Source organism: Protobothrops mucrosquamatus, unplaced genomic scaffold (genome assembly GCF_001527695.2).
Source record: "Protobothrops mucrosquamatus isolate PMUCROS unplaced genomic scaffold, P.Mucros_1.0 scaffold2317, whole genome shotgun sequence".
NCBI lineage: Eukaryota > Metazoa > Chordata > Lepidosauria > Squamata > Viperidae > Protobothrops > Protobothrops mucrosquamatus.
In genome coordinates this window covers 240,510-264,547 of record NW_015388401.1, presented here as the reverse complement: position 1 = coordinate 264,547, position 24,038 = coordinate 240,510, and the positions used below count along the sequence as shown (strand labels likewise).

Genomic DNA, 24,038 nt, shown 5'->3' with positions numbered 1-24,038 from the left:
TTTTTTTTTTTAATGTCAACAATATTCTTTTGATAGCCTCTCCCCCCCCCCCCGGGCATTCTTCTTCTATGGGTCAATTTTGGTATCAGCCACTGCAAATGTTGCAGATAGAAACAAAAGCCAGCAAATTTCCTGGGCCTAAGAAAAACTTCAATTGCAGCCCCAATCCCTTTTTAAAACACTCTTCAAGTTATTGTTCATTTATGAAAGTACAAAGATCAAGTACAAAGCCAATCACTTTGAGACAAATGTCTTGTACTTGAAATATTTAAATAAATTATACTATTTCCTCCAGCTCTTTGAAGAATTTATCTCTTTGTTTTTTCAAGCATTGATATTCATGTGCACTTGCTAATTTTTTCTTAAACGATATGGGTGATGAGGAGGAGGGGGTGAAGTAGTTCTTAATTTTTGTGAAAAATGGATTAATACGTACTTATCCCTAAATAATAACAAACCCCTTGAGAAGTCTAAGAATAATCTGAACTATGATGCTGAATTAACCATAAAAAATTCCTATACTCACTATGAAGTAGGAATGTTCTTTTTAAAACTAATTTACCCACAGAGGTTCAGTATAATGAAATTCAATAGACATCCTACAGTCTATCTGTTAAAGTATCATTTTAATGTTTGAAAAATTAAACACTTTAAAGTTGTTGTTGTTTTTTTAAAAAAAACATCTGCTGTTGGGGTGTGTGTGTATCTCTTTCTGTGTGTATTATCTATTAAAAAACAAGACACAATAAAAACTTACTTTAAAATTTTATTTACCTCAAAATATATGCACTTAGCACCTCAGATTTGATTTCAGCATTTTTTTTCAAGTGAAACTTTTAAATTACAAACAATAGGCACAGCAGTAATATTTAAAACTGTTCCCTCAAAAAATAAAGGCAAATCAAAAACCTGATTTATTTATTTATTTGCTTATTTTTAAGAACTTCAGCTTTTTGGTATCCTGATACAACATTCAAGTAGTTTTTATGCAAGAGTAAAGAATTTGGTTTCTGAGGTTACTTGGTATTCTAAAGTTTTCTCAAAATGAGGACTTCTATTGTCAAGACTGGAGTTTGTGCAAAAGTTTGTTTAGAAAATCTCAGTCCAATCAAAGAGTACATGGTAAGCAAAGATGCTTTCAAGTCAAGATTTTTTTTTCTTTTAAGGCACTTAAAAGAGTCTGTGAATAAACCAGGCACAACTTTGGGGCCAATGCTTTGTCTTTATCTATAGTGAACTTGATCCTAAGCACAATATGAACAATTATCCATTTTTTTCTTTAAAAAAAATCAAGATGTGCAGCTTGCTATTTAGGCAATTACCAAATGGAAAAGCCATATTAACACTTTTACAGGGTGACCATATCAAGGACTTTCCACTCCTTTAAAACAGGAAGAGAAGTAAATTATTTTTATTTTATTTTATTTGCATCTCAAGGCTCAAAGCAGATGCTTATAAGTATTTGTTTCCCTCTAAATCTTAGCCAAAATAAAGCAGCCATCTAGAAGAAACTTCTTTTGTCACTGTCTTCTGGGGAAAAAAATTAAATAAAAGTTTGTTGTACGTTATCTCTGAATGGCCAGGAAAATAAACTTAAGGGTCAATAAATGATACTGCAATATATCTTGTTCCTTTTAAAATTGGAAGTCCTTCATGTAAATGAGTAAGTCTTCCTGGATGCATGAAACTCCATCCTTTTCTAGGTGATTCGATTGAGCAGTTGTATCTCAGAAATTTACATCCACCTCCCTATAAGAAATAAATCAGAAATATCATCTTAAAGTCTTTATGTAATCCCACAAGGTCCTCTCTAAGTAAAATGTTTTGAATGAAATAACAGTGATTGACATTACCATCCCATTCTCAAAAGTATATTATTTTGGAGCAGCTGTAAATTTGGTTGAAAGATAGCAATAGCAGTAGCACTTAGATTTATATACCACTCCATAGTGTTTTACAGCACTCTCTGAGCAGTTTACAATGTCAGCACTCTAACTATCCATGATATTTGCATTTTCCTTTCATGAAAATATGATATACAGACTTCATCTGATATTGTTATTTTCTTGACTTACAACTCCAATTCCTTCCCCCTCCCCCAGACAAACTAGTTGAGACCCAGGTTGGAAAAGAGATTTAACTACAAATGCAATGAAGTTTGACATATATAAGGGAGACCCTGCAGTTTACATCCAACATACTGGGTGAATCAGAGTCAGTCATTAGCAATCAGTTTATTTTCTTTAGAGTTAAAATTAGGAGATACCGCCTTTTGACCCCCAAAAGAAAGCAGTTGCATACACAAAAATGAAATGGCTAAAGGTGTTTACTTTGATATCCCACATGATATTAACCTAAGTGAAAAGAAACTGTGAGGAAAGCAGTCCATTTGGCCAAAAAAGTTTTATCCATTTATTCCTTAAAATGGCACTTCAAGAAAATCAGACCCTGTCAACAGTACTGTTTTCATACTGGACATCTTTATTAGCCATACAATTTATTACACATTTCAAGATGTAATATAATTATATGGTTGAACATTCAGGCTCTGTCTGTCAGTGTTTTACAAAGGCCTAGTACAGAACCAGCTGTTCCGACTATTGGACCAGTTTCTTATGTTAATCTTCCAGCAGATGTCCTACAAATATTTGTGTGGAAATAAGCTAGAAGTTGAAAGAACAGCATCAGTTCTTGGATGCACTGCAAACTTACTTGGAAATCTTCTCCTAGTTTGTTAAGGGCAATGTTGATGGTAAATGTAGATGAGTCATGGTGAGGTCTGAGGGAGCGCTGTCGGTCAGTAGTATATTTCACAACAAAATTCAACAAGGCATGACCCTGGAGAATAAAATACACGAAGGATTTAAAAGGCATACTTTAAGTTGTCATGAGGAGATTTATAAATTGTGGGTGCTCTTTCACTCTTCTGGCTTTCTAGAAGAGGGCCAAGACCTGGAAAGAGTGCCAAGTAGCATGGAAATCTAAGAGTGGCATGCAATCCTTGGGTTGGTTGCTGGCCTGAGTACACTACCTTTGCCTATTTGAAATTTTGTACTTGTCAATTTTCAACTCTTTTTAAGTTACTTTTAATATTTTTAATTATGTTTCTTTCTAAGTTTTTTTTACTTATAAGCCACCCAGAGTCACCTAAATGAAGTGGGCAGACCAGAAATTAAATGGAGGAATGAATGAATAAATAAATAATAGCAGATTCAACCACAGGATTATTATTTAATTTATATATCTATTAAGAAAAAAAACAATTTCATAATATGTTATTATCATTGCTTTTTTGCAGAAAAAAAGGATGGATAAATATAGAGGAGGCATGAGTAGGGCTCAAAATCACTGCCGTCTCACTTGTATCCAGTAAAAGAGAGAGAGACTGGGGAAAGGGAAATATGTTCAGTGATACCACTCTCTTCATATTTGGACTCCAAAACCTCAGAATAATTAAATAAGACACAAATCAAATTTTCCTTAAATATCAGCCACAAGTTATTAATAAATTAGCTCACATGAAAAATTAAGAGTTCAAACTATGCTCTACTTGATTACTTTTTAAAATTTAACTTGCCTTTGTATAATAGCCAGCAAATACTTTTAGGGTTACGGGTGCTATGAATTCTCTGATAAAATGCAACCACACATTTTCCAGGCCGATTTGTTTCATGTGAATATCATCTGTTGGAACGTTTTCATAGCCTCCAGAAATGCGGCTATCCTAAAACAAGACATAATAGTGTATTTTACGTAATATGTTTCATCTCTGTTATTAGTACAACTATAAAACAACATGGATCTTTGTAATTATTAACTGTTAATATATTCCAATATCTACTACTTTATAGAGATTATGGATATATATAGAGTATAACTCAGTTTATGCAACCAAATGTCAATTGCTTTTTATATCAGTTTTATTGTGTAATCTACAATAGAAGCAAAACAATTTTTCCTTCATCTTGATAGCTAATACATATATTTTTATTATAAATCAGCAAGAGGGTTTGATAGCCAGTATAACAAGCCCAATACATTAAGTTCTAAATAAACCTTTATAGTTAAACTGTCAACTGCTTAAATAATGTTTAGATTATTAATCAGCCATTTAATAATGCATTAATTTCCTTTAAAGGAAATATCTCTTTTTTATTAACTTTCACATTATACCCTTGGTGTTGCTGTAAAATTTTAGCATGAATTTTATGAAGATGTAATCAGAGTGGGGCTAAACCCTTATATGATTATACAATAAGTACCATAGCCTTACAGAGTCAAAATGTCTCACTTAGTATTGTTTACAGAGACTATAAAACCTCTAAGAGAAGAAAAAAGAAAAGTTTTTCAGCCAGGGATTAAACTTCGGAATTTTTCCATGCAAAACTGCTATTAAAATAGTTATGAATTATAATCATATATTCATGAATAACTATTAAACTTACAATTAAAAAATGCAGCCCATCTTAAAACATTGGACAAGTGTCTGATCCTCCCCAATATCTCAGACATTGACAAAGTTTTCCATTTATTTATTCACTGTCCTTTTTTTATGGACTCCAGTAGTGAACCAATTGGCTGTTACTGGGTATAAGAACCCAATAAGAGTTCCCCTAACATCATGTACTAACCACAATCTGCCTTAGCTATCATTTAACTTGATTTTACTTACCTTATATCAGAGTTATGAATTTTAAAGCTACTATTAAAACTAAAAATAAGTTCTAAAAGTGTCCATGAAATGATTCTTACATGATGTCTTCCACCAGACCACTGGCCAAAGTGTTCCATTTCCTCTACTAATTCATTGCAGGCTGTTTCAGAAAATATGGGGAACCAAAACACATCTGGGCATGGCTATAAGTTAGAAATAAAATGCACATACATTATAATGATTTGGCATGCTATTTGACAAAGCAGACACTCATATTTTTCTTGACATCTCTAACTAGTAGAGAAGGGATTTATAGTTTACAATTATCTACCAGCTCTCTCTTGTAATTAGAACATATATGTCATTTCTTGTCTTTTAATTGGTGGATTTAATAAAATAATTTTGTGCAGATAATAGTATATAATGCACTAGACCAGCTATATAATTGCTCTTATTGAAATGTGTAATTATCCGGAAGGAAAGACCATCTCAGTGGTGAATTGGGTCTGCCTGCATGAAGTAGTTTCCTCTCACATGCCCACAAATATGCAGCCTTTCAGGCCTTCTTATATTTGAGCAAAAGAAGTTTTTCTTCTCAAGATTCTGAATTAAGTCTATGAGACCAGGAGTTCCAATCATCTGGATCATTCTGAGATGTGGCCCTGGTGACTCTACATCTGAGCTGTGTAAATGTTTGGAAAGAGATTATTTACAACACGTGGGAATCCATATAAAACAATGGTCTCTGAAACACTAAAGCAGCTATGTCTTTTCCTGGGTTTATGCAACTTTTTGTACATCTCCATATGCAAGTACAGGCACAGCCACTTCACCTTTTTATGCATGCTTTGAAAGGAGGGAGTTTTATATATCCTACTCTCAGTGCTGACTAAAAATGCTTCCTGGATGTGTGATTTTCATGCATATTGCATATTAATTGCAGTGTTTGCTAAAGTTACCCTGCCTGAAATAAGTTATGGGCTGACTTGAACTGGCTCTAGAGTGGGTAGCTTCAGCCAGCACTTCTCTGACTACTGCAGCATTTTCTTAAGTTGCCTAGCATGGCAACTTATACATTAGTTGGTGCTGCCCCTGGGTCTTCTTCCACAAGAAAAGTTCTGTAGGGGGAAAGCTGACAATGAGTGTGGATCAGTGCAAAGCAACATGGCTGCTTCTTAGTTAGAAAAAAGAGGGAAGAACCTGGGAGCTTCTTAATTAAAAGCAAGAGGGCCATGAAATTTTGTAGGTTAGTTTTGAAGAAGGCCTTTGCTCAATGTTTGTTTATTTGCTGCCAAAGCAAAGCTCCCCTTCAAAGTGTGTATAGTCCTACCATGTTAGAAAACAACAACAACAACATCTCTTATATAAGCTAACAGGGTGATATTTTTCTAGCTTTAGGATCAGATTGTCTTGTTTGCTTACAGTGAACTGAACGGTAACATAACTGTGGCGTCCTTGGTGCTCTCCTTGTTTGGTTGCAGAACAAACATTATGTGATTTCTGCTTTATTTTGGAATCAGAAGGAAGGTAACATATACATTATGTTCCCTAAATTCAGACCAACTATACTTTTGTAATTGTAGCTCCTATCAAATGACAAAATGTTTCCATTTGGTTTCCCAGAAACATGTGGTTGCATTTCCAACAAACCAGAGCATACCAGGGAATGAACTGCTCTTCTTGAAGCTTTCTCTCTCATCAGATGTCACCACAGAGAGAGAGGGGGGAAGGAGGGAGGGAGAGAAAGAGAGAGAGAGAGAGAGAGAGAGAGAGAGAGAGAGAGAGAGAGAGAGAGAGAGAGAGAGAGAGAGAGAGAGAGAGAGAGGTTGGATGGGGCTTGATATGAGATTTAGAAGGCTAGTTTTGGGAAATAGAGACAGGATTATGAATTAAAGTTTTCTTAAAGTTTTCCCTAAAGACAACCTTTTTCAAAAAGTTTTCTAAGAAGAAAAACCAGATAACAATGACTATATAAAAGTCTCAAGATATACTCTTTAAGCATCGGTAAATTAATAATGCCAACTCCATATTAAACATTTAGAACAGCAGAACTCTTAATCATGCATTAAAAATCACATTGCAATACTTTCCTTGAGGAGAATTTCTAATTACCTGTTCTACTATATTTTCAGTAAAAATTTTCGAATAGTTGGGATTTATGTAAGTCTCCTTCCAATCCTTGAAAAAAGGATAAAACATGAATTATTTTTAATATTTTTCAATGCTCAAAGCATTCAGATATTTTTTCATATTGAATATGGATGGTCAGTATAATATACACAAAAGATGATTTCACACATACACACACACACAAAATTTCAATTCATAATTCAATACATACCACAGGATTTTCAAAGATTTGCCAAAGGTCATTGTTGTAGTGAGAAGTATTGTAGTTAGCAGTTGATACAAGTCTCCCAAATTCATGTCTGTTAGTGAGGTACATAAATATCCCCTATTATTAGGGAGCAGGGAAAAATATGTTAGTGATTATATATAATAATTTAAAATATAGAAAAAACTATGTTACATATGAATCAAGATCACTGAAATCAATGGACCCAAACTATAATTTAACTGATCAGTGTTCACAAGATTATTTTGTATTTTTCCCTTTGATCACTCTTTTACTTCTTCAAAATTTGCTAACCAAAGGGCTGCCCATCAGCTTCTTTAAATCAGCACAACTTATTTGATGGGAATTAAATGGGTTACACTGAAAATTGACTGTCCTTAGAAAGTGAGCAAGCATGGATTCTAACATGTGTACAACCTATTTAGTTCTCTCTGTCATATGTAGCATGTATTTGCAATGAAAACAATAATAGTTTGTTGTATCCTCCTGTTACAAAAATACACCGCACCACTGTCCAGTTTTATGTTCCATTACTTTTGATGGATTGCATTACCATAGAACTGGAGAAATGCAGTGGTAACACATGCTTCTAACACAGGTGTATTTAAAAATATGAGATTATGTCTCATGGAAAATGAAAAAAAAATACTACAAGCATTCTTTGTTATTATAGCACAAAAGAGCTGCAATTACATCACAAGATTCAGCAGGAAACCTGCTATGGAAGAACAGGTTTTCAGGATCAAAACTGACCAAAAATAATTGGGTAATTTAATTTCAACATAAACAGTAATAATAAATAATACTCAATTATAAATATAAAAAAAATCTATTTTTTCCCTGGTAACTACTTGAATTTTATTTTGAATTTTTTATTGTGCATACATTGAAGTTTGTGTTAATTTTAAGTTAACATCTTGTCATTATATGGGCTAAAAATAAGAATCACTTCCATGCAATATGGTGTGGTTTCATATTCATTAACTCAGTGACAAATTTGGCATTTCAAACAGCAGATAAAAGTGATATAAAAGATGTTAGCCTTAATGAAAAATTATCCAAAATCCCATAGAATTTTATAACTGAAACTGTACTATAATGGGATATAAAACCTGCATCTGCTGTTACTAGAACAATTACTTAAAATATATTATTTTAATATAGAATGACTTATATCACTAGATGAGCAAATGTTTTGATTTGAATTTTAATGCAGAATTTGCATTCCTTAGCTAATTTGCAATTATATCACAATTATATTTGAACAGCATTCCAAACTTCATAGACCTATTTTCTAATTTAAAAAAATCTATGTGAAAATTTATTATTTAAGAAATATTAGTCCAAACTTTTATATATTAATAAAATATAAAAATGGTAGCTGTTCTGAAAAACTGTACATACAGAATTGAGTACATTATTAGAAATATTTATGGAATTGTATGCATTAAAATAAGTCCATAAGGAACTTTCAAAAGTTAGGAAAAACTGATTAAATCTAAAATTGAGAATAATTTATATAATGTAGATAAAAGGGAATTACACATATATTTTAAACTGAATGGACATGAAAATCCATTTTTGGCAATAAGGCTATAAATATGTAGTTATTTTAATAGGGTTTCATAAAAATATAAATCATGCCAAACAAAAATGATTTGCATATTGTACTGTTTTTCTAGTTTTAGACACCTAATGCAATAATAAAATTTCCAAAGGCATTTTAAAGGCAAACGTGCTTCAAAAAATATTTACTTGTGTGTTCCATATACAGTAGCCTACATTCAGTGATGTGCTGGTAAATATGTAAGAAATAACTCTGCTGACTGTATTTTCCATGCTACACTGTGTAGCCAGCAACTTTTTAGGCATCCTGGCTCAGCTTTGCTCTCAACCAACTTCCAAAATTCCAGAAAAGTTAACATTTAGTTCTTGTGAGCAGAGCAAGCCAGCTCTGAAACACCACTGTCTAAGAGATATTATAGCATCTCTCAATAAGAACTAATGAGAGCTGCTCGGAAATGTAAGCAGCTTACAACCTAATGCTGGAAGTTATAGCACTAATACGTGGCATCACCACCATCACCACATCACCACTTTATTAGTATCAGGAAGGAACTATAAAGGCATGTCCATAAAACTAGCTGATATATCACTATGTAAACAGTAGTAATAACCGCTTCCTTTCCACCATTTAGTTCTGTTGATTGCTTAGATCTGTTAACCACACTGCATCTGTTAACCACACTGTATTTGTTAACTGCACTATATCTCTTAACCACACTGCATCTGTTAACCGCATTGTTTGGCAGCCTATAGCTCTAAAATGCCAAGTGTCTTTCAATTTCCCTTTCTGTAAGCTATATTTCTTGATTACATTCCCTAACCCATTTTTAATAACCGTAAAGTGTTTGTCTTAAGTTTAACACCCAGAGGGGAAAAAAGTGTATGTTCTCCAACATTTAGTAACCCTTTAAAAATTCAGTGAGCCCTCCATGTGGATAATCCATCCTTGACCTAAAGACTACAACTCTCAATTTAGTTTTTAAAAACAATGTTACACCTCTGCTTTAACACCTTTCACTGCTTTGCATGATATATAAAGATAGACTGAGTTTGTAAAAACTGTAGATGTGGGTCAGAAGACATTTTAAAAAAGGGTATCGATTGTATTGAAATAAATGATTAAAAATGTGAAACCTTTGGGGGGCTGAGAATATGGAAGGTCTCCACAGAAGGGGAGTCTTTTTCCCTCTGTATGGTCTAAAATGAAGGAGGAGAAGCACCACATCAGTTGACCTTTCGTTGCTCTCTTTCACATTGTTAGAGCTGTATTAGGATTTCCGCTGCCATGTTAGATAAACAACATTCTTTAATCAAAAGCTGGTAAAGGATTGTTACAAACAACGTGCAGCTTCAAGCATAGCTATTCATGTATGGGTTAAAAGCTTGATCTGTCAGCTCTTTATGTGATGCAATTAAAAGAAAAAAATGTGCTGATCCAACGAACAAGAGTGTTTTCTTCTTTTTTTCATGAACCGTGAAATGGAGTTAGATTTAATGAACATGAGCACATGGCAAGCATAGACTGTAACAACTGATGCTAGAAAGATCGCAAACAAGATAATATTGACTGGGGTATGCTGTAAAATGAGTATGAATAAAATAAAATCATGCATTGTTAAAGAAGGGAAGAAACTTTAATACTTGCCAGCTTTTCTTGTTCAATTCAGCAAAATTATTTTTCAATGCTACATTGCCTGGAAATAGCTGTCATATTGTTTCTGCTCTGGAACTAATGTAAATATCAGTACAAATTACAGATTTACAGTTGCATTCCAGTGATATTCACATGTGATCTTACAATACTATCATCCGTTCAATACTATTAACGATATTATTGCTTTTGTTTGATAAAATTTAATCAGCTTTACAATTAAAGGCAATTCTACAATGCAACACGGGGACATTAGTACAATCCAATAATGTACTAATATGTATATACATTGGGGGCATTTTTTTAGCTAATAATAATTTCAATTTATAAAATGGCAAATAACTATCACATGGAATGGATTTTTTGATTCATTATGTTAAAAAATAATTTTGCATCCAAAACTGGGCAGCCTAATTGCGAATGTTTAAGAATACATAAAAATGCTTCATTTTAAATTAAATGGTTGCCAAGTTGAACAAAAGTACAAAAAAATTGGCTAGTAGTTTCTTTTGTGAAAATAAAATAAAAAGGTAACAATCAACATGAAGCATCACATGCATCTTACCATTTCCCGGGCATTCCTGCACATCGCCATATCAGAATCTAGCTTTTCACGAGCAAAATAATTTCTTTCATTCATCTCAGATCTGAGAATCTGTCCTTTGATCAAGTATATATTAGCCACATAAGGGACATTCCACACACCTCTATGAAAAAAAATGGCAGAATGATTGGAATTGAAATAGTCCTGCAGTTGGGCAACATTTCGGCCCACAATCCCCTTGCTTCTCTCTTAACTTAAGTGATCAAATATTGTCAAACTTTAACTATAATTTCTACTTAATATGAAATGGAAAACTATAGTTAAAAGTACCAAGTGCACCAAGAAGATAAGCAGCTTCCTGCATATTTAGTATCCTGATTTTTTCCCAAAATTGTTAACTTTAGAGACCATAAAGAAACTATATGAAATTTTATTAGGGCAAGGTGAAGTTATTAGGGCAAGGTGAATTCCAATAAACATATTTTCTCTTATTATTCAGCATGGCCAATATCATTCATCAATTTTACAAGTTGCAATGCTCAGTTTTAAGTTCTATTTGAACGTTGTCTTGCCAATTATTAACTGCACAGATATAAAAACTACATTAGCAGCATAATCTGTTTGCTATAGTTAGCATATCAATGCACCGGATTAAACTATGATAGGAAAACAATCATTTTCATGGTTGTTCCTCTGCTTTGGAAGAAGTCCACAAAGCAAGTTTGCATTGCTGAATTTTATAGAACACTTGCCCCTTTCCAAGGAAATCAATTTCTGATGGAATATCTGAAAATGAAATGCACATTGTAAACAATTCTGAAATTAATTTCCATAAATAGCTGTAATTTGTTCCATGTCCCATTACACTGCTTCATGCAAAAATAGTTTTATAAAATTCAACAATTCAAGGGAAACACAAATTACTTAATTGTAATTCATAACTGAGTAATTGATGTCTACAAATAAAGAGCATTTAACTTTTTAACTTGTGACACACAATTATACTTTTTAAAATTAATGACAATTTATAGTTTACAAAAGCACATTTCTCACAATTAACTTCATATTATTTACATAAATATTCCTTAAAAAGCTTTCAGTGAGCATTTGCTATAACTTCCACAAAATTAGTAACTCTGAAATAAATGACCCAACTAGGCAAGAAGGGATGATATCACATCCTGTAATAGACATGATTTGATGGTAGTATGCAAAATATTTTGATGTGATCATTTGAAATTTGAAACAGCTCATTCTGATTGTGTGAGGCAAGCCCAAATGTGAGCTAGTATTTTAAGAATGATCAAGACCTTTTTGAAATACTTGAAAAGAAACCATGTCACACAGAAAATTTGTTATTGTTCAGTCGCTAAGTTATGTCTGAATATGCATGACCCCATGGACTATAGCACATCAGGCTGCCTTATCCACCATTGTCTTCCAGGAGTTTGTCCAAATTCATGGTCATTGCATCAATGAGACTATCTAACCAACTCATCATCTGCCATCCCCTTTTCCTTTTGCTTTTCATCTTTCCCAACATCAGGATTTTTTCCAATGAGTCCTCTCTTCTCATTTGGTGGCCAAAGTATCTGAGCTTTAGCTTCCACACACAAAAATGGACTGTTTCAAATGTAACATGACATTGAAATAATTTACATATACCTTTTTTCTTCATATTGCAACCCTTCAGTAAAAAAAATTTGCAATACAAATTTAACAAGTTTATTAAAACTATTTATATTAGATAACTACAAAGGTTTAAAAAAATACAGTTGCCAGATAAGATCTTTAAACGTAAGGCTAACTTACATTCTATTTCCTTGGACAATATCTATGTAGTCTTCAGATCGAGCATAATACCCATCAGCACTTAATGAACCCCAAAAGTTAGACCAGAGTTTCCCATGACGTGTTACAAGAGGTGCAATGATCTTTCTGTAAATAACAACATAAGGAAACATAACTAGGTTGTAAATTAACAATGGAAGCTAACATAATAGTATTAACAGTATAGCATAATAATCACTCATGTCCTGGTCACCTCATGATTGAATTATTTCAATGTTCTCTACCTGGCCTTGAAGACTATTCAAAATCTATACCCAAAATGAACTGCCACAAGCAGTAATGGACATTTCTCAATGTGTCTATGTATCACCACTGCTAAGTAAGATACATTAGCTATCAGTTGGCTTTTGAATGCAATATAAGATGCTGGTTATTACCTATAAAGCTTATATTCTTTTCAAATTCAAAAGCTGTATAAATGGCTTTTAAACAAGTTCCTGAAAAAAAATACTGAGATGGAAATACAATATATCTAGCAGTGATCTTAGTGAACAGAGAAATGAATGTTGACACAGAATAATATTAGCATTATTTTCTCTAACACACAGTAAAACTAAAGCTATTTCAAAAAATCATTAAATAAATCTATAGAAAAATTGAGATTAGACTTAATAATGTTCTCTAACCCCAACCAATTTTCCCCATGTGAAGCATACCTATTTTGTTCTATTAGAAGCTTCAAAGTATTTGGATTTGTTAAAATAACATCTGCATCAATGCTGAAATAATAGTCACACTCTTTATTCTGTCGACAGATATCCCTTGAAAAATAGAATAGACAGCAAAGCTATAAGAATTTATAAACAAGTCAGTATCCAAATTAGTCATAATAGCTGTAGATATGTATGTATAAAACACAGAAATTTGAGAAGGTTCTGTGGCAGCTTAAATAGTATAACACACAATTATATATAGTTAATTGTTCAGAAAAAAAGACTTAGATGATAAAATAAAAAAAGAACAAGGTGTCACAAGTCATATGCTAGATAAAGTACTGCAAAAGAAGAATTCAGAAGTAAAAGCACTATGGTTTCTCATGTATGTGTTAATGAACTACTAGAGTATGATTCAGAGATTAATTTTGCAACTGTCTGCAAGATTATTTGTCTGCAATAATTATTCAGATGACCTTCCCAGTAATCTTAAGAATAAGCTATCCAACTTTTGAAATGGGAAAATGACTCAAAACAACATTGCGTCTTCATTAGATCTTTTCTTGGCTGTGATGGAATGTCAGGAACCATTACAATGGTAATGTGGAACCATTACAAATGAGATCTAAACCTTGGGAAAGTAGAAAGAGTGAAAAAGCCTTCTTGGGTTTGGTACATAAGGTGGAGTAGAAAGGGGCTTTGAAGGGCTTTCAGAATTCTGTAACTATACCCTAATTGCATTAAGCTATTTTTTTCCAAGATGCCTAGTAACTCCTGCTTCCTGAAAGAATTAAGTTTAAAACATCCAAATAGTACAAGGTACAGTACTAATAAAGGATAATATTTGTAGCTCAGGATTGATATGAGGGGTCCTTGGTACTCTCTGAGCTTGCTTGTTTTCTTGCATACGTTTCATTAGATCAGGGTTGATATAAGGGGGCCTTGATGTCCTCTGAGCTTGTTGTTTTCTTGCAGACATTTCATTACCCAACCTAGGTAACAGCGACTAGCACTGATGATATTATCTAGGTTGGGTAATGAAATGTCTACAAGAAAACAAGCAAGCTCAGAAAGCACCAAGGACCCCGCAAGCTATAGTACATTTGCTGCAGTAGTAGCATTCCAGAGATGATCTGGAAATCAAAGGGCCAAAGTGGTCCCAATGAGGGTAGGAGCACTTGGGGCTGTGACCTCTAAGCTGGGAGAGTAACTCCAACAGATCCCATGAACATCAGAGCTCTCTATCCAAGGGAGTACAGTGCCAGGAACAGCTAAGATAATGAGCAGAACCCTCAAACATCCAGGCCTCTGATATAGGAACCAAAAATGAAGACACATACCATCCATGGGATTGAGAAGGAAACCTTTTCTTTAATTTTAAATATAAATTTTACTCATATACGTACAAAGAGAGAGATCTTCTGAGGCTTTTTTATTGCAGAAAATCTGAAACACTTTTTCCAGATAGATTGAACATATGCCTACTTTAATAGCTTTCCAAGCAAATCAAGACAGCTTTATAATCTTGACTTTTTGTTGAGTGCTTTATTTCATGTCTATTGGTTCTCTATTTTTGTTGGGAAATGTGCAATTATATTTGCTTTTTAATTTTTTTGCTTCATTGTTATTACTTGTTTCAATATTATTTCTGAATATTGAATTTAAAAGACAATTGCTTTCAAACTTATTAAAAGTTAGTGAAGAAATTTGATAAAATAAACTGAAAATAATGAAGTTGACAGGCTGATGAATAATGTACCCCATCTGTTTTGTTTCAATATATTTCTCTACCATACTGAAAAACATATAAATCTTAACTATTAAGCAATCCCAGAGAAAATGTGTATAAACACATAGCAGAGATACTTAATTAAAGCAATTCTTTTTATATATATTTATTCAAAAGAATAAAAACCCTCTAATCAAGATCATTATCTCATCTAATATATGCACTGGAAGATTAAATAATTAAAATTAAATTACATTCCCATGTTCCTGGCATTGGCTTGATTCAGATTTTCTTCAGGTCCAACAATTTTTATAGTTTTAATTATATTCTTGGCTTTTTCCCAAAAGTTTTTTATATCCTTTTCATGATGAACCTCCTGGAAACATTTTTTTTTTAAAAGAGAGAGAATTAATGAGAAATCAGTAAAACTATACAAGAACTAAATATGCAGTAAAATAAATAGCAGACAAAATGGAAACTGAAATGAAAACTCTACAGATCTGGAACAGATTATAAATGGATTGTTCTTACTTCAACATTTTTATACCAGATTTTTTCCTCAGATGGTATTTATATGGGAGCAGGAGTTCATCCACTGAGATCGAATGGACTTATACACACAAACAGACACACACACACACACACACACACACACACAACTTATTCTAAATATAGTCACAAGCAGCCCATAAAAAAGATGATGGACTGCATAGTGACAGCCATGCTCCCATTCTTTCCATTTATGGATGATTCTATTCTCCAAATACCATTACTTTAAAATAAAATTGACGACATTGCATCAGCATTGGCTCTATTTTCTCAATTTAATAAAGTTCAACAGTTAAAAAAAAAAGGTTTTCAGTTCTCAGACCTGATTCTTTGGTAGAAGTGGATAAATAGAATGTTCAGGATGCAAATAATCGTTCAAATAAAATTTTCACCCAGATTGATAACATAATCTTTACTTCCACCCACGTCTAACCTTCTGCAGTTAGACTGAAAAAAAAACCATGTTTAAAGTCCCTAAACAATTGGGCTAAACAAACATTTTGGATATTCATTCATTCATTCATCCATCCATCCATCCATTCATTTTCTAGAGTACCCTTTTTCAACCACCTGGGTGGCTTGCAATTCTAAAACAATTAAAAACAACAGAACTGTAAAAACATCCAGAAAATAAATACATACAGCAGCAGAGATAGTTACCAGCTAACAGTAAAGCCAAGAAACAGTGTCTTTAATACATTTCAAGACCCATAATACACAGCTACATAGTCAAGTTTCAGAGCCTTGCAAACAGAAATCAGAGTTGAAGTCACTAAAACCTCCGAAGGGAGAATATTCCACAAAGTAGAGGCTGTAGCAGATAATGCACATCTTTTAGTTCCTGCCAATCAGCACTCTTTGGCTAATGGGATTTGTCACATGCCCAATTTGCTGGAACAAATTGGATGGATCTTGGGGGGAAAAAGTTCCTCAGGTAGCCTGGTTCCAAGCCACGGAGGGCTTTAAAGGTGGTAACCAGCACTTGGAAATACACTAGCATATTTAGTATTTGTGAGTTTAATTCCTCCTTCCATGCATCTCTAAATACAAAGGAACAAATGCTTCAAGATTTGAAAGAACAATGCATAGAAGAGATAATAGAAACTTGAGATGAAATTCTACTATGAACATACACAGTATATGCATATTATATCTCATGTAACAGCACAATCATTTAAAAGTTTAATGTTATTTTACTATCAGTCTATAGTATAAATTGAGTTATTTACTGATTTACAAAAATTACCATTAAATTCCTATTTATAAAATACTTACATTATTATGAATAAAGATGCTAAGTTTTTCTTTTGTATATTCCAGATTCAATACTCTGTCTAAGCACTTTGATAGGAAGGGAGTTGGTTGTTCAATGAAAATACCAATTGTTACTGTTGGACCCTCCTAAAAACAATAAGAGTAAAGGTACAAACAGTGCAAAGGACTGACTTCAAAATCTTTTACTGTAAGAACAATGAACTACTATTAGGAACCTTGAAAAAAGGCATTCTTCTCTGTATTAGCATTTTCCACACATTAGTAAATACTTTAAATTATACCAAAGAACTGATGCATTAAATATTTTTATAAACTACTATAATAATTAGTTTTGCCTGCAATCCTATAACTATTTACCTAGGAATAAGTTCCATTGAATTTCACGGGGCTTAACTTTTTAGTATAGATGTATAAGATTTCATAGTAATAATATGGATGCATAGTTTTCAAGTCTTTTATATAACTAAGATGGGACCCATATTCAGTTGCAAGGTGTTGATTTTAACCCTTCAAAAACATAATATAGAATGACGATCTGGGAGGGAGGGAAGGTGGGAGGGAGAGATTATACTTTATTATGTGTGGCTTTCCAATACCAACATGAACAAAGTGGATTGAGTCCAAAGGAAAATTTCCATGAAGTTAAAACACAAAAAGTAAAATATTAACTTACGTATGATCACTAGGATTACATTTGCAAATACTTTAATTAAAAAATAGATAATGCCATCGCCTGTCATAAATCTTAAAACCACTGATACCATTCTTCATCTTGAAATACAGGTTTATGTCAATTGAAATGTTCAGAATTTCCCTGTTTCAGTTTAATCTCTCTTAACACTATTCACAAAATGAGAATAACAACTACGTAATATTTATATTTGTATGGTAATTTTATGTGGTAGTTTATAACAAATCACCAAGCACCATTTCCTTATGCATTACTATTCTTACCTAGCTTGGTAATGAAATGTCTTCAAGAAGAGAAGCAATTCCAGAGAATAAAAACCCTAAATTCTGCCATAGTTGTCTCTTAGAGTAAATGTTAGTGCTGTGCGTCTGGCTGAAAACTAGGCACTGCCCAGACTAACTTATGCCATGAAGGAGAGGGCCTTGTCTACCTTATTCACTCTTATCTAACTTTGATGAGAGAAGACAAATTACATTTTCTACCAAGATAAAACCATGATAGCAAAGAAACCCATTTGCAATCTTTTGCAGAATCTCCATTTGGTGTCTTCTGGGCTTTGAGGGAGGGGACTATTTCCCAACCCTTATTATATATTGTCCATGAGATCAGAGCTATCATGTAAGCATCCATAGGCTGCGGGGCCAGGTATTAAGTTAAAGTTATTGGGCTTAAGAACCAAAAAGAATATTTTTGACAGCCAAAAGAAAGATTCTTTGGGGATTCTCCATTGAGCCTCAGTGATTTGGCTTACTGTACTGAGAAAAAGAAGCTATTAAATAGAATTGCAAGTTTCTGAGAACTTGTTTTCTGCTGTGTGGTCCATTATGATTCTGGTTCCTTGCGTTGTAAGATTTTGAAGTTTTTTGGAAACATTGAACACTTTTGGAAGATTCTGGTGAATAAGATTGGTTATTCATCTTCTTCTTTGACCAAGGACAGCTTCTCCTTCTCCTAATCTGAGTCAGATGAGAGAGATCTGAATCATGTGCAGTAATGAGTGGGGATGTTTTTCTTCTACCTACAACATTGGACTGTACCTTGTCCTTTTTGGTGAAGAGGTAAAAAAGGGGAAATGCAGAGAAAAGCTTCAATTTTTTTGCCACCATCCCCCCCACACACCATGAGACTGTTAATGTCTGTCATGGGCTCAATCCAGGAAAGCTATCACCTCTGTTGAAATGCCAAGGCTTTCCCTGGTAAACTTTGAAAATAGAAGACCAGGACTCTCTAATGGAGAGAAAATTGTTATTCAGTCCTGAACTTCCATATAAAGTTGTAATTATTTTCACATAACAGAAATCAGTTCCCACCCTCATTTTATGGATAAAATGGTAGCTAGATGGAGAAAAGAAAGATGAGAAAATCTGTTGGATGTAAAATATGAAAGGAGACACTTATAGACATCATTTATATACATACTTCAAGTATATGCAGCATATACTCACAGGCAATGTAGCCATTTCTAATAAATCTGAATCACAGACACCACATCCTGTTTCACGAGTCCAGCCATTAGGTATATAATTTCCAAAGTAATTGAGATTAAGCTAGGTAAGGAAAGATAGAGGAACAAACCACAATCAAGTCAATTCAATAGATTACCATTTCTAGCTTTTGAATAAGATCTATTCATTTAATGGGACAAAGTGAATTTGGCTATGAAATTTCATGAAATGCATTGATCCTTCTTACCACTGTTACTATGCTACTAACAAAAGAATTTCTATTTTATTGCTCTCAGGTGGAAAAGGTCATATTGAAATTAAGTCACTTTCACTTACTTTTGTTGGGCCATTTCCATGAAGAGTGACTGGCAGAGTATCATATATAGAATTCCTAGCTCTGGCTCTTCCATCTTCAAATTTCAGAAGAACTTCATCTGCAGCCCATCAAGAAATTAACAATGCATCAACTGCTGGTTACTCAAACAAGGATGATACAACATTCTTGGCATTTTCCCCCTCATCTAATCCAGTTCATACCATTCTTCTATTTCTATGTCTATAGCCAGGAAATGAAAAACTGGATGATATTGAAAGTAGTTTTTAAAATTTAGAATTAATGCTCAGTAAATTCCGAGCCTTCTTATCTTGAGATTGATATTTTTGGTAAATAAGTGAATACACCTCAAGCTTTCTTATCCATAACCAATAATTTCATACAAAATTTTGAAATCTTCAAAGGGATGCTTCCCTTTAAAATTTGTGATTCATATTTCCAGCATTCTTTCCCAGCACTTATGAAAACTAAAAGAGCCTTCCATGTTGATGCAGGTCCTGAGAAGACCTGTTTCTCAGTTCTGGCGTGTGACTAAGACAAGAGACAGATGCAGTGGTGGGAGCAAATCACACATATTGCAACATTAAAACGTGAAGTTTTTGGCATTTGCATTATAATGCTGCATCCAAGCATTATGTAGAGGTTATGTCATAAGTAGTTAAAGGGTAGATGTTATGTCATGACACTACAGTATATGCTTGGTCATTTTGATGAAAACTCCACTGCTGCAGATCCCCATGTAAGAGACTCTAGGAAAACTTGAAGCATCATGAAATGTCCATGAAGGCAAATAGCATTTCTTTTTTTCTTCAACTATGAGAATAATTTTATATCCATTTCTTCAATCAGGCAAATATAAATCACATAGACTGAATTCCACATCATGGGCAAGAATTGCAACATTGGCAAAGAAGAAGCAATAATTGTATTGTTTGTAAGCTACCTGGAATCACCCCCAGTGAAATGACTGGGGGTGATTGAATGACTGACTGAATGACTGACTGAATGACTGAATATTTTATCATTGAATATGTACTTTAACATACATACCAACAGCTCCATTTAGGGTCTGGAAAATATTGCATTTGTGATCCAAGGTAATATTGATACGTTCCTAAAGTACAAGAAGAGAAAATATGGTAAAAGTAGCCCTATAAAGTAAAGATCAGTATAAAACTAAATTCAAATAGTCAGTGCTTTAAAAAAAAAAAAAAAAAGGTGCCGGAACTCACACATGTCATACAACTTGCCTTGCCTACTCTACAAGGTTCCATCCAAAAATGGTGGTGGAACTCCGTTCTGGGCGTTCTATGAGAAAAAAAAGCCCTGCAAATAGTGTTATATAATGACCAGATGTTTCACTGGCAATTCTTTTAAACACCCACACCCACACATTTCATCCTTTGCAATATTCCATATATCATCATGTTCATAATACTTCAAGAATATATAGTTTGTTAAGACATTGTTTATATGTCACTAATACCAGAGATTTGCTTTCTGTTCCAAAGGCCATGAGAAGTTCATGACTTCTCAGAGAAGAGTGACTTGGCAGTATATAGTACAAGAATATCTGCCAAAAATCGCTAGTAGATTACCATATTTGAAAGATCAGAATAGAAAGTTGGAAACAGACTATGGTACATAGACAACAGGATAGTTAAGACTGCTATACAAATTAGCCTTTTTATAAAAAGAACAGCAAGGCATGTTTCTAGAATCCATAGATGTGCCTAGTTCAAATCAGTGAAAGAGCCAAGAGATTATTTTAGTGTCAATCACTAATTCCTTTCCATCTTAAAATTTTCACATAGGGAAGGACAAATCATCTGGTAGGTTGAAGTCTATAGAAAGTTCTATATCCCAGTTTCAAAATATAATAGGGTTCAGTAAAATACTATCTTTTTCCTCCTGGAATGTATTAAGTGTCCCAGAGTTATATGTCATATTCTGAATCTTCCAAAAAATTTGTTGGGAACTCTGGAGGCTACACCTAAGACTTCAGAGAGTAGACATTATATACCCCTAATTTAAATCTTAACAACGTTGTTAAAACCACCTAAGATGAACAGTTATGTGAGAATGATTTAAATAATTATACCCAAAATGCACTACAAACATTCCAGTTTTCCCAATGTTTTTTCACTGACTTCAGGTATCTATCCTTGTGCATAGGAATTACATACACCAACTCCATCAAGAAAAATTTAATATAGTTTCATCAGCATAGTAAACATAATTATCCCTTACTTAAGCAAAATACTCCTTAACAAAATCATTTAATTAGGTGTTCAAATGCAGGAAGCTGCACATAAAAAAAATTATGGTTAACATTTGTGATAATATAATACTATATTCCTTGCATCCAAAGAAGGATATTGTGATCCACAATAGTTAGAGGATAATATTTTGTTTCCTTTTGTTATGGTGTCACAACATTTACTGCTTTTCTCCCACTGGAAATTGTTATATTGACATTGGTTCCTTTTATATTTTTTTCCAATCCAACAGAATGGTGAAATAAATTATGTAAAAAGATTCAGGGCTATGCTTGTCAGTTGAATAATTTTCCAAAAGCAGAAAGGAAGGAGACATTTGGTATTCTGGGAGAAATCAGCAAGACAGAGTCACAACTCAAAACTAGATTGGATTCAACCAAGCTATAAACATGATGATAATCTATAAAATGTCCCTAACTGACAAGTGATTGAAATCAGCTCAAAAGGTTGCTGACTCTTCCATTCTAAGATTCTTCCCTCATCTACAACAAGTGATCTAGAACAAATATATTTTTGTTCGAAAGAATTGAAGAAATGATGTTATGTTTTCCCTAAGTTGTTTAAAAGTAAAATTTATGTGAACTGCCCCCAAATATGTAGGTTTAATACATTACCTACAGACACTACAGACAATTGTATTGATTACTAATCAAGTTCTACTTACCCTCTTCAGTGGATCAATATAAATTTTTGTATAAAAAAGCTGATCATCATCACTATCTTGAAGGTCCCATTGTTGTACAATATCATTTACATTTGGAGAATAACCAATAAATCCTGAAATAAACCATAAAAACAATTTGATATTTTTTAAGACACCAACCATTAAACTTTAAGAAAATTCTAAAAACCTTTTTGGAGAAGCTGTACCCAATTTCTTGCTGGAGATTTCTTGGTGTTTATTTCTTGAGATACATTCTGTTCTTCTTATTTCTTGCTCCTAAATAGAAAAACTATTCTAGGTATCATTCTAGTTCTGCTATTGTTTGAGAGAAAACGAAATTGGGATGATGGTATGACACTCTCTAACTTGGCATAAGCGATCACAAAACCAGTGTGAAGTAATTCATAAATAGCAAATGAAATTGCTGTCAAATCCTATGCATCATTTCTAAAAAGATCTGTAAGAAAGGACCTTCTGAAGCTGAATCTATTCTCTAGCACAAGGGAGAAGGTCTTTTCCTGAATAAATTCACATGCAGTGAAATATACTCACTACAGAATTTCCTTTGGACTTTGCATTTTAATGGGCAGCCCCATTAAATACCTCTCTTTCTTCAACCTTAAATTAATATTTTAATTTTCTGGGTTGGTTATTGTAAACCATTTGAATACCTAGGGCAGTAAAAATATGTTATATAAAATGAGCAAAGCAAAACAAAGTAAAAAAGAAGTGGGACATTCTTAGATATAACAGTGCATAGAATCATAGCTTTAGCATACCATGCTATAAGAGCACGTTGTAAAGATATCTTATTAGCCAGTATAAGAGTTCAACAATCTCATGTAAAACTTAAATGGGAGGGTCAGGGATTGAAAGATATGATGCATATACAAGCCTGGTTAACAATATCTCAGACTTTTCTAATAAATCATTAGTAGTAATCCAATGTTATATGTCAGCCTTATTTAATAGCAAAATAATTTATATCATTTAAAATCTTTATATTCAGCACAAGTTCTCTTGAAAGTCTTCAAAAAATGTTTTGCAAAGATGATTCAGAATTTCAAAATAACCAATATAAACCATATCATGTTGTTAAAATAAGTAATATTGTTTATATAAGCAAACAATAATTAAGATAAACTACAAATGCTATGGCTCCATATTAAAACTAAAAGACGATTAAGTTAAACTTTTCTAGTTGGTGTAGAAAAAGCTATAATCATATTGGCAACAACATTTAAATGGCCATGCACAATAATTCCTTTTAGTGAAACACATTGGAAAAATCAGTTCTTTCCTAATGATTGTTGTTGATTTATGGTTTGCTTTCCTAAGACAAGGCACCAAGATAGCCCACAGCAGTTCCATTTTCTATCATTCTTATTGCAAATGAAATAAAATCAGTCTGTCAAATATCGTCTGAGCTTAATTCACCTATTAGTTATTCTTGAAAAACTTTATACCAACAAAAATCAGTATAACAATTGACTGCCTACTTCTGCTCTAATTATATCATCAGTTGCTCATTACTTTAGCTAGTGAAAAAAAATGTCTTAATATGACAATACAAGGATCAATATGTTGAAATATATCACTCCTGACAGTGAGAACAATTAACCAGTGGAACAACCTGCCTCCAGAAGCGGTGAATGCTCCAACACTGGAAGTTTTTAAGAAGAGACTGGACAGCCATTTGTCCGAAATGGTATAGGGTTTCCTGCCTGAGCAGGGGGTTGGACTAGATGACCTCCAAGGTCCCTTCCAACTTTACTATTATTATTATTATTATTATTA

The 24,038-nt window shown here is 33.2% G+C and overlaps 1 protein-coding gene across 2 annotated transcripts in view; it reads right to left on the bottom strand.

Annotated features, from left to right (window-relative positions):
• Positions 1-926: 926 nt before the first annotated feature.
• Positions 927-24,038, bottom strand: part of PLOD2 (procollagen-lysine,2-oxoglutarate 5-dioxygenase 2) — a 38,083-nt gene continuing 14,971 nt past the window's right edge. Inside the window, exons 4-19 of one of the 2 annotated variants that reach the window (XM_015824667.1) lie at positions 22,242-22,354; positions 20,349-20,412; positions 19,301-19,398; positions 18,965-19,066; positions 16,829-16,954; positions 15,259-15,380; positions 13,279-13,383; positions 12,584-12,709; positions 10,793-10,934; positions 9,711-9,773; positions 6,996-7,109; positions 6,767-6,832; positions 4,753-4,857; positions 3,578-3,724; positions 2,713-2,838; positions 927-1,749 (exon numbers count right to left, since the gene is read on the bottom strand). In XM_015824667.1, the coding sequence (XP_015680153.1) occupies positions 1,594-1,749; positions 2,713-2,838; positions 3,578-3,724; positions 4,753-4,857; positions 6,767-6,832; positions 6,996-7,109; positions 9,711-9,773; positions 10,793-10,934; positions 12,584-12,709; positions 13,279-13,383; positions 15,259-15,380; positions 16,829-16,954; positions 18,965-19,066; positions 19,301-19,398; positions 20,349-20,412; positions 22,242-22,354 (1,775 nt within the window). In that variant the 3' untranslated portion in view covers positions 927-1,593. The remainder of the gene's footprint in view (positions 1,750-2,712; positions 2,839-3,577; positions 3,725-4,752; positions 4,858-6,766; positions 6,833-6,995; positions 7,110-9,710; positions 9,774-10,792; positions 10,935-12,583; positions 12,710-13,278; positions 13,384-15,258; positions 15,381-16,828; positions 16,955-18,964; positions 19,067-19,300; positions 19,399-20,348; positions 20,413-22,241; positions 22,355-24,038) is intronic. The other variant, XM_015824668.1, reaches the window with a different exon arrangement.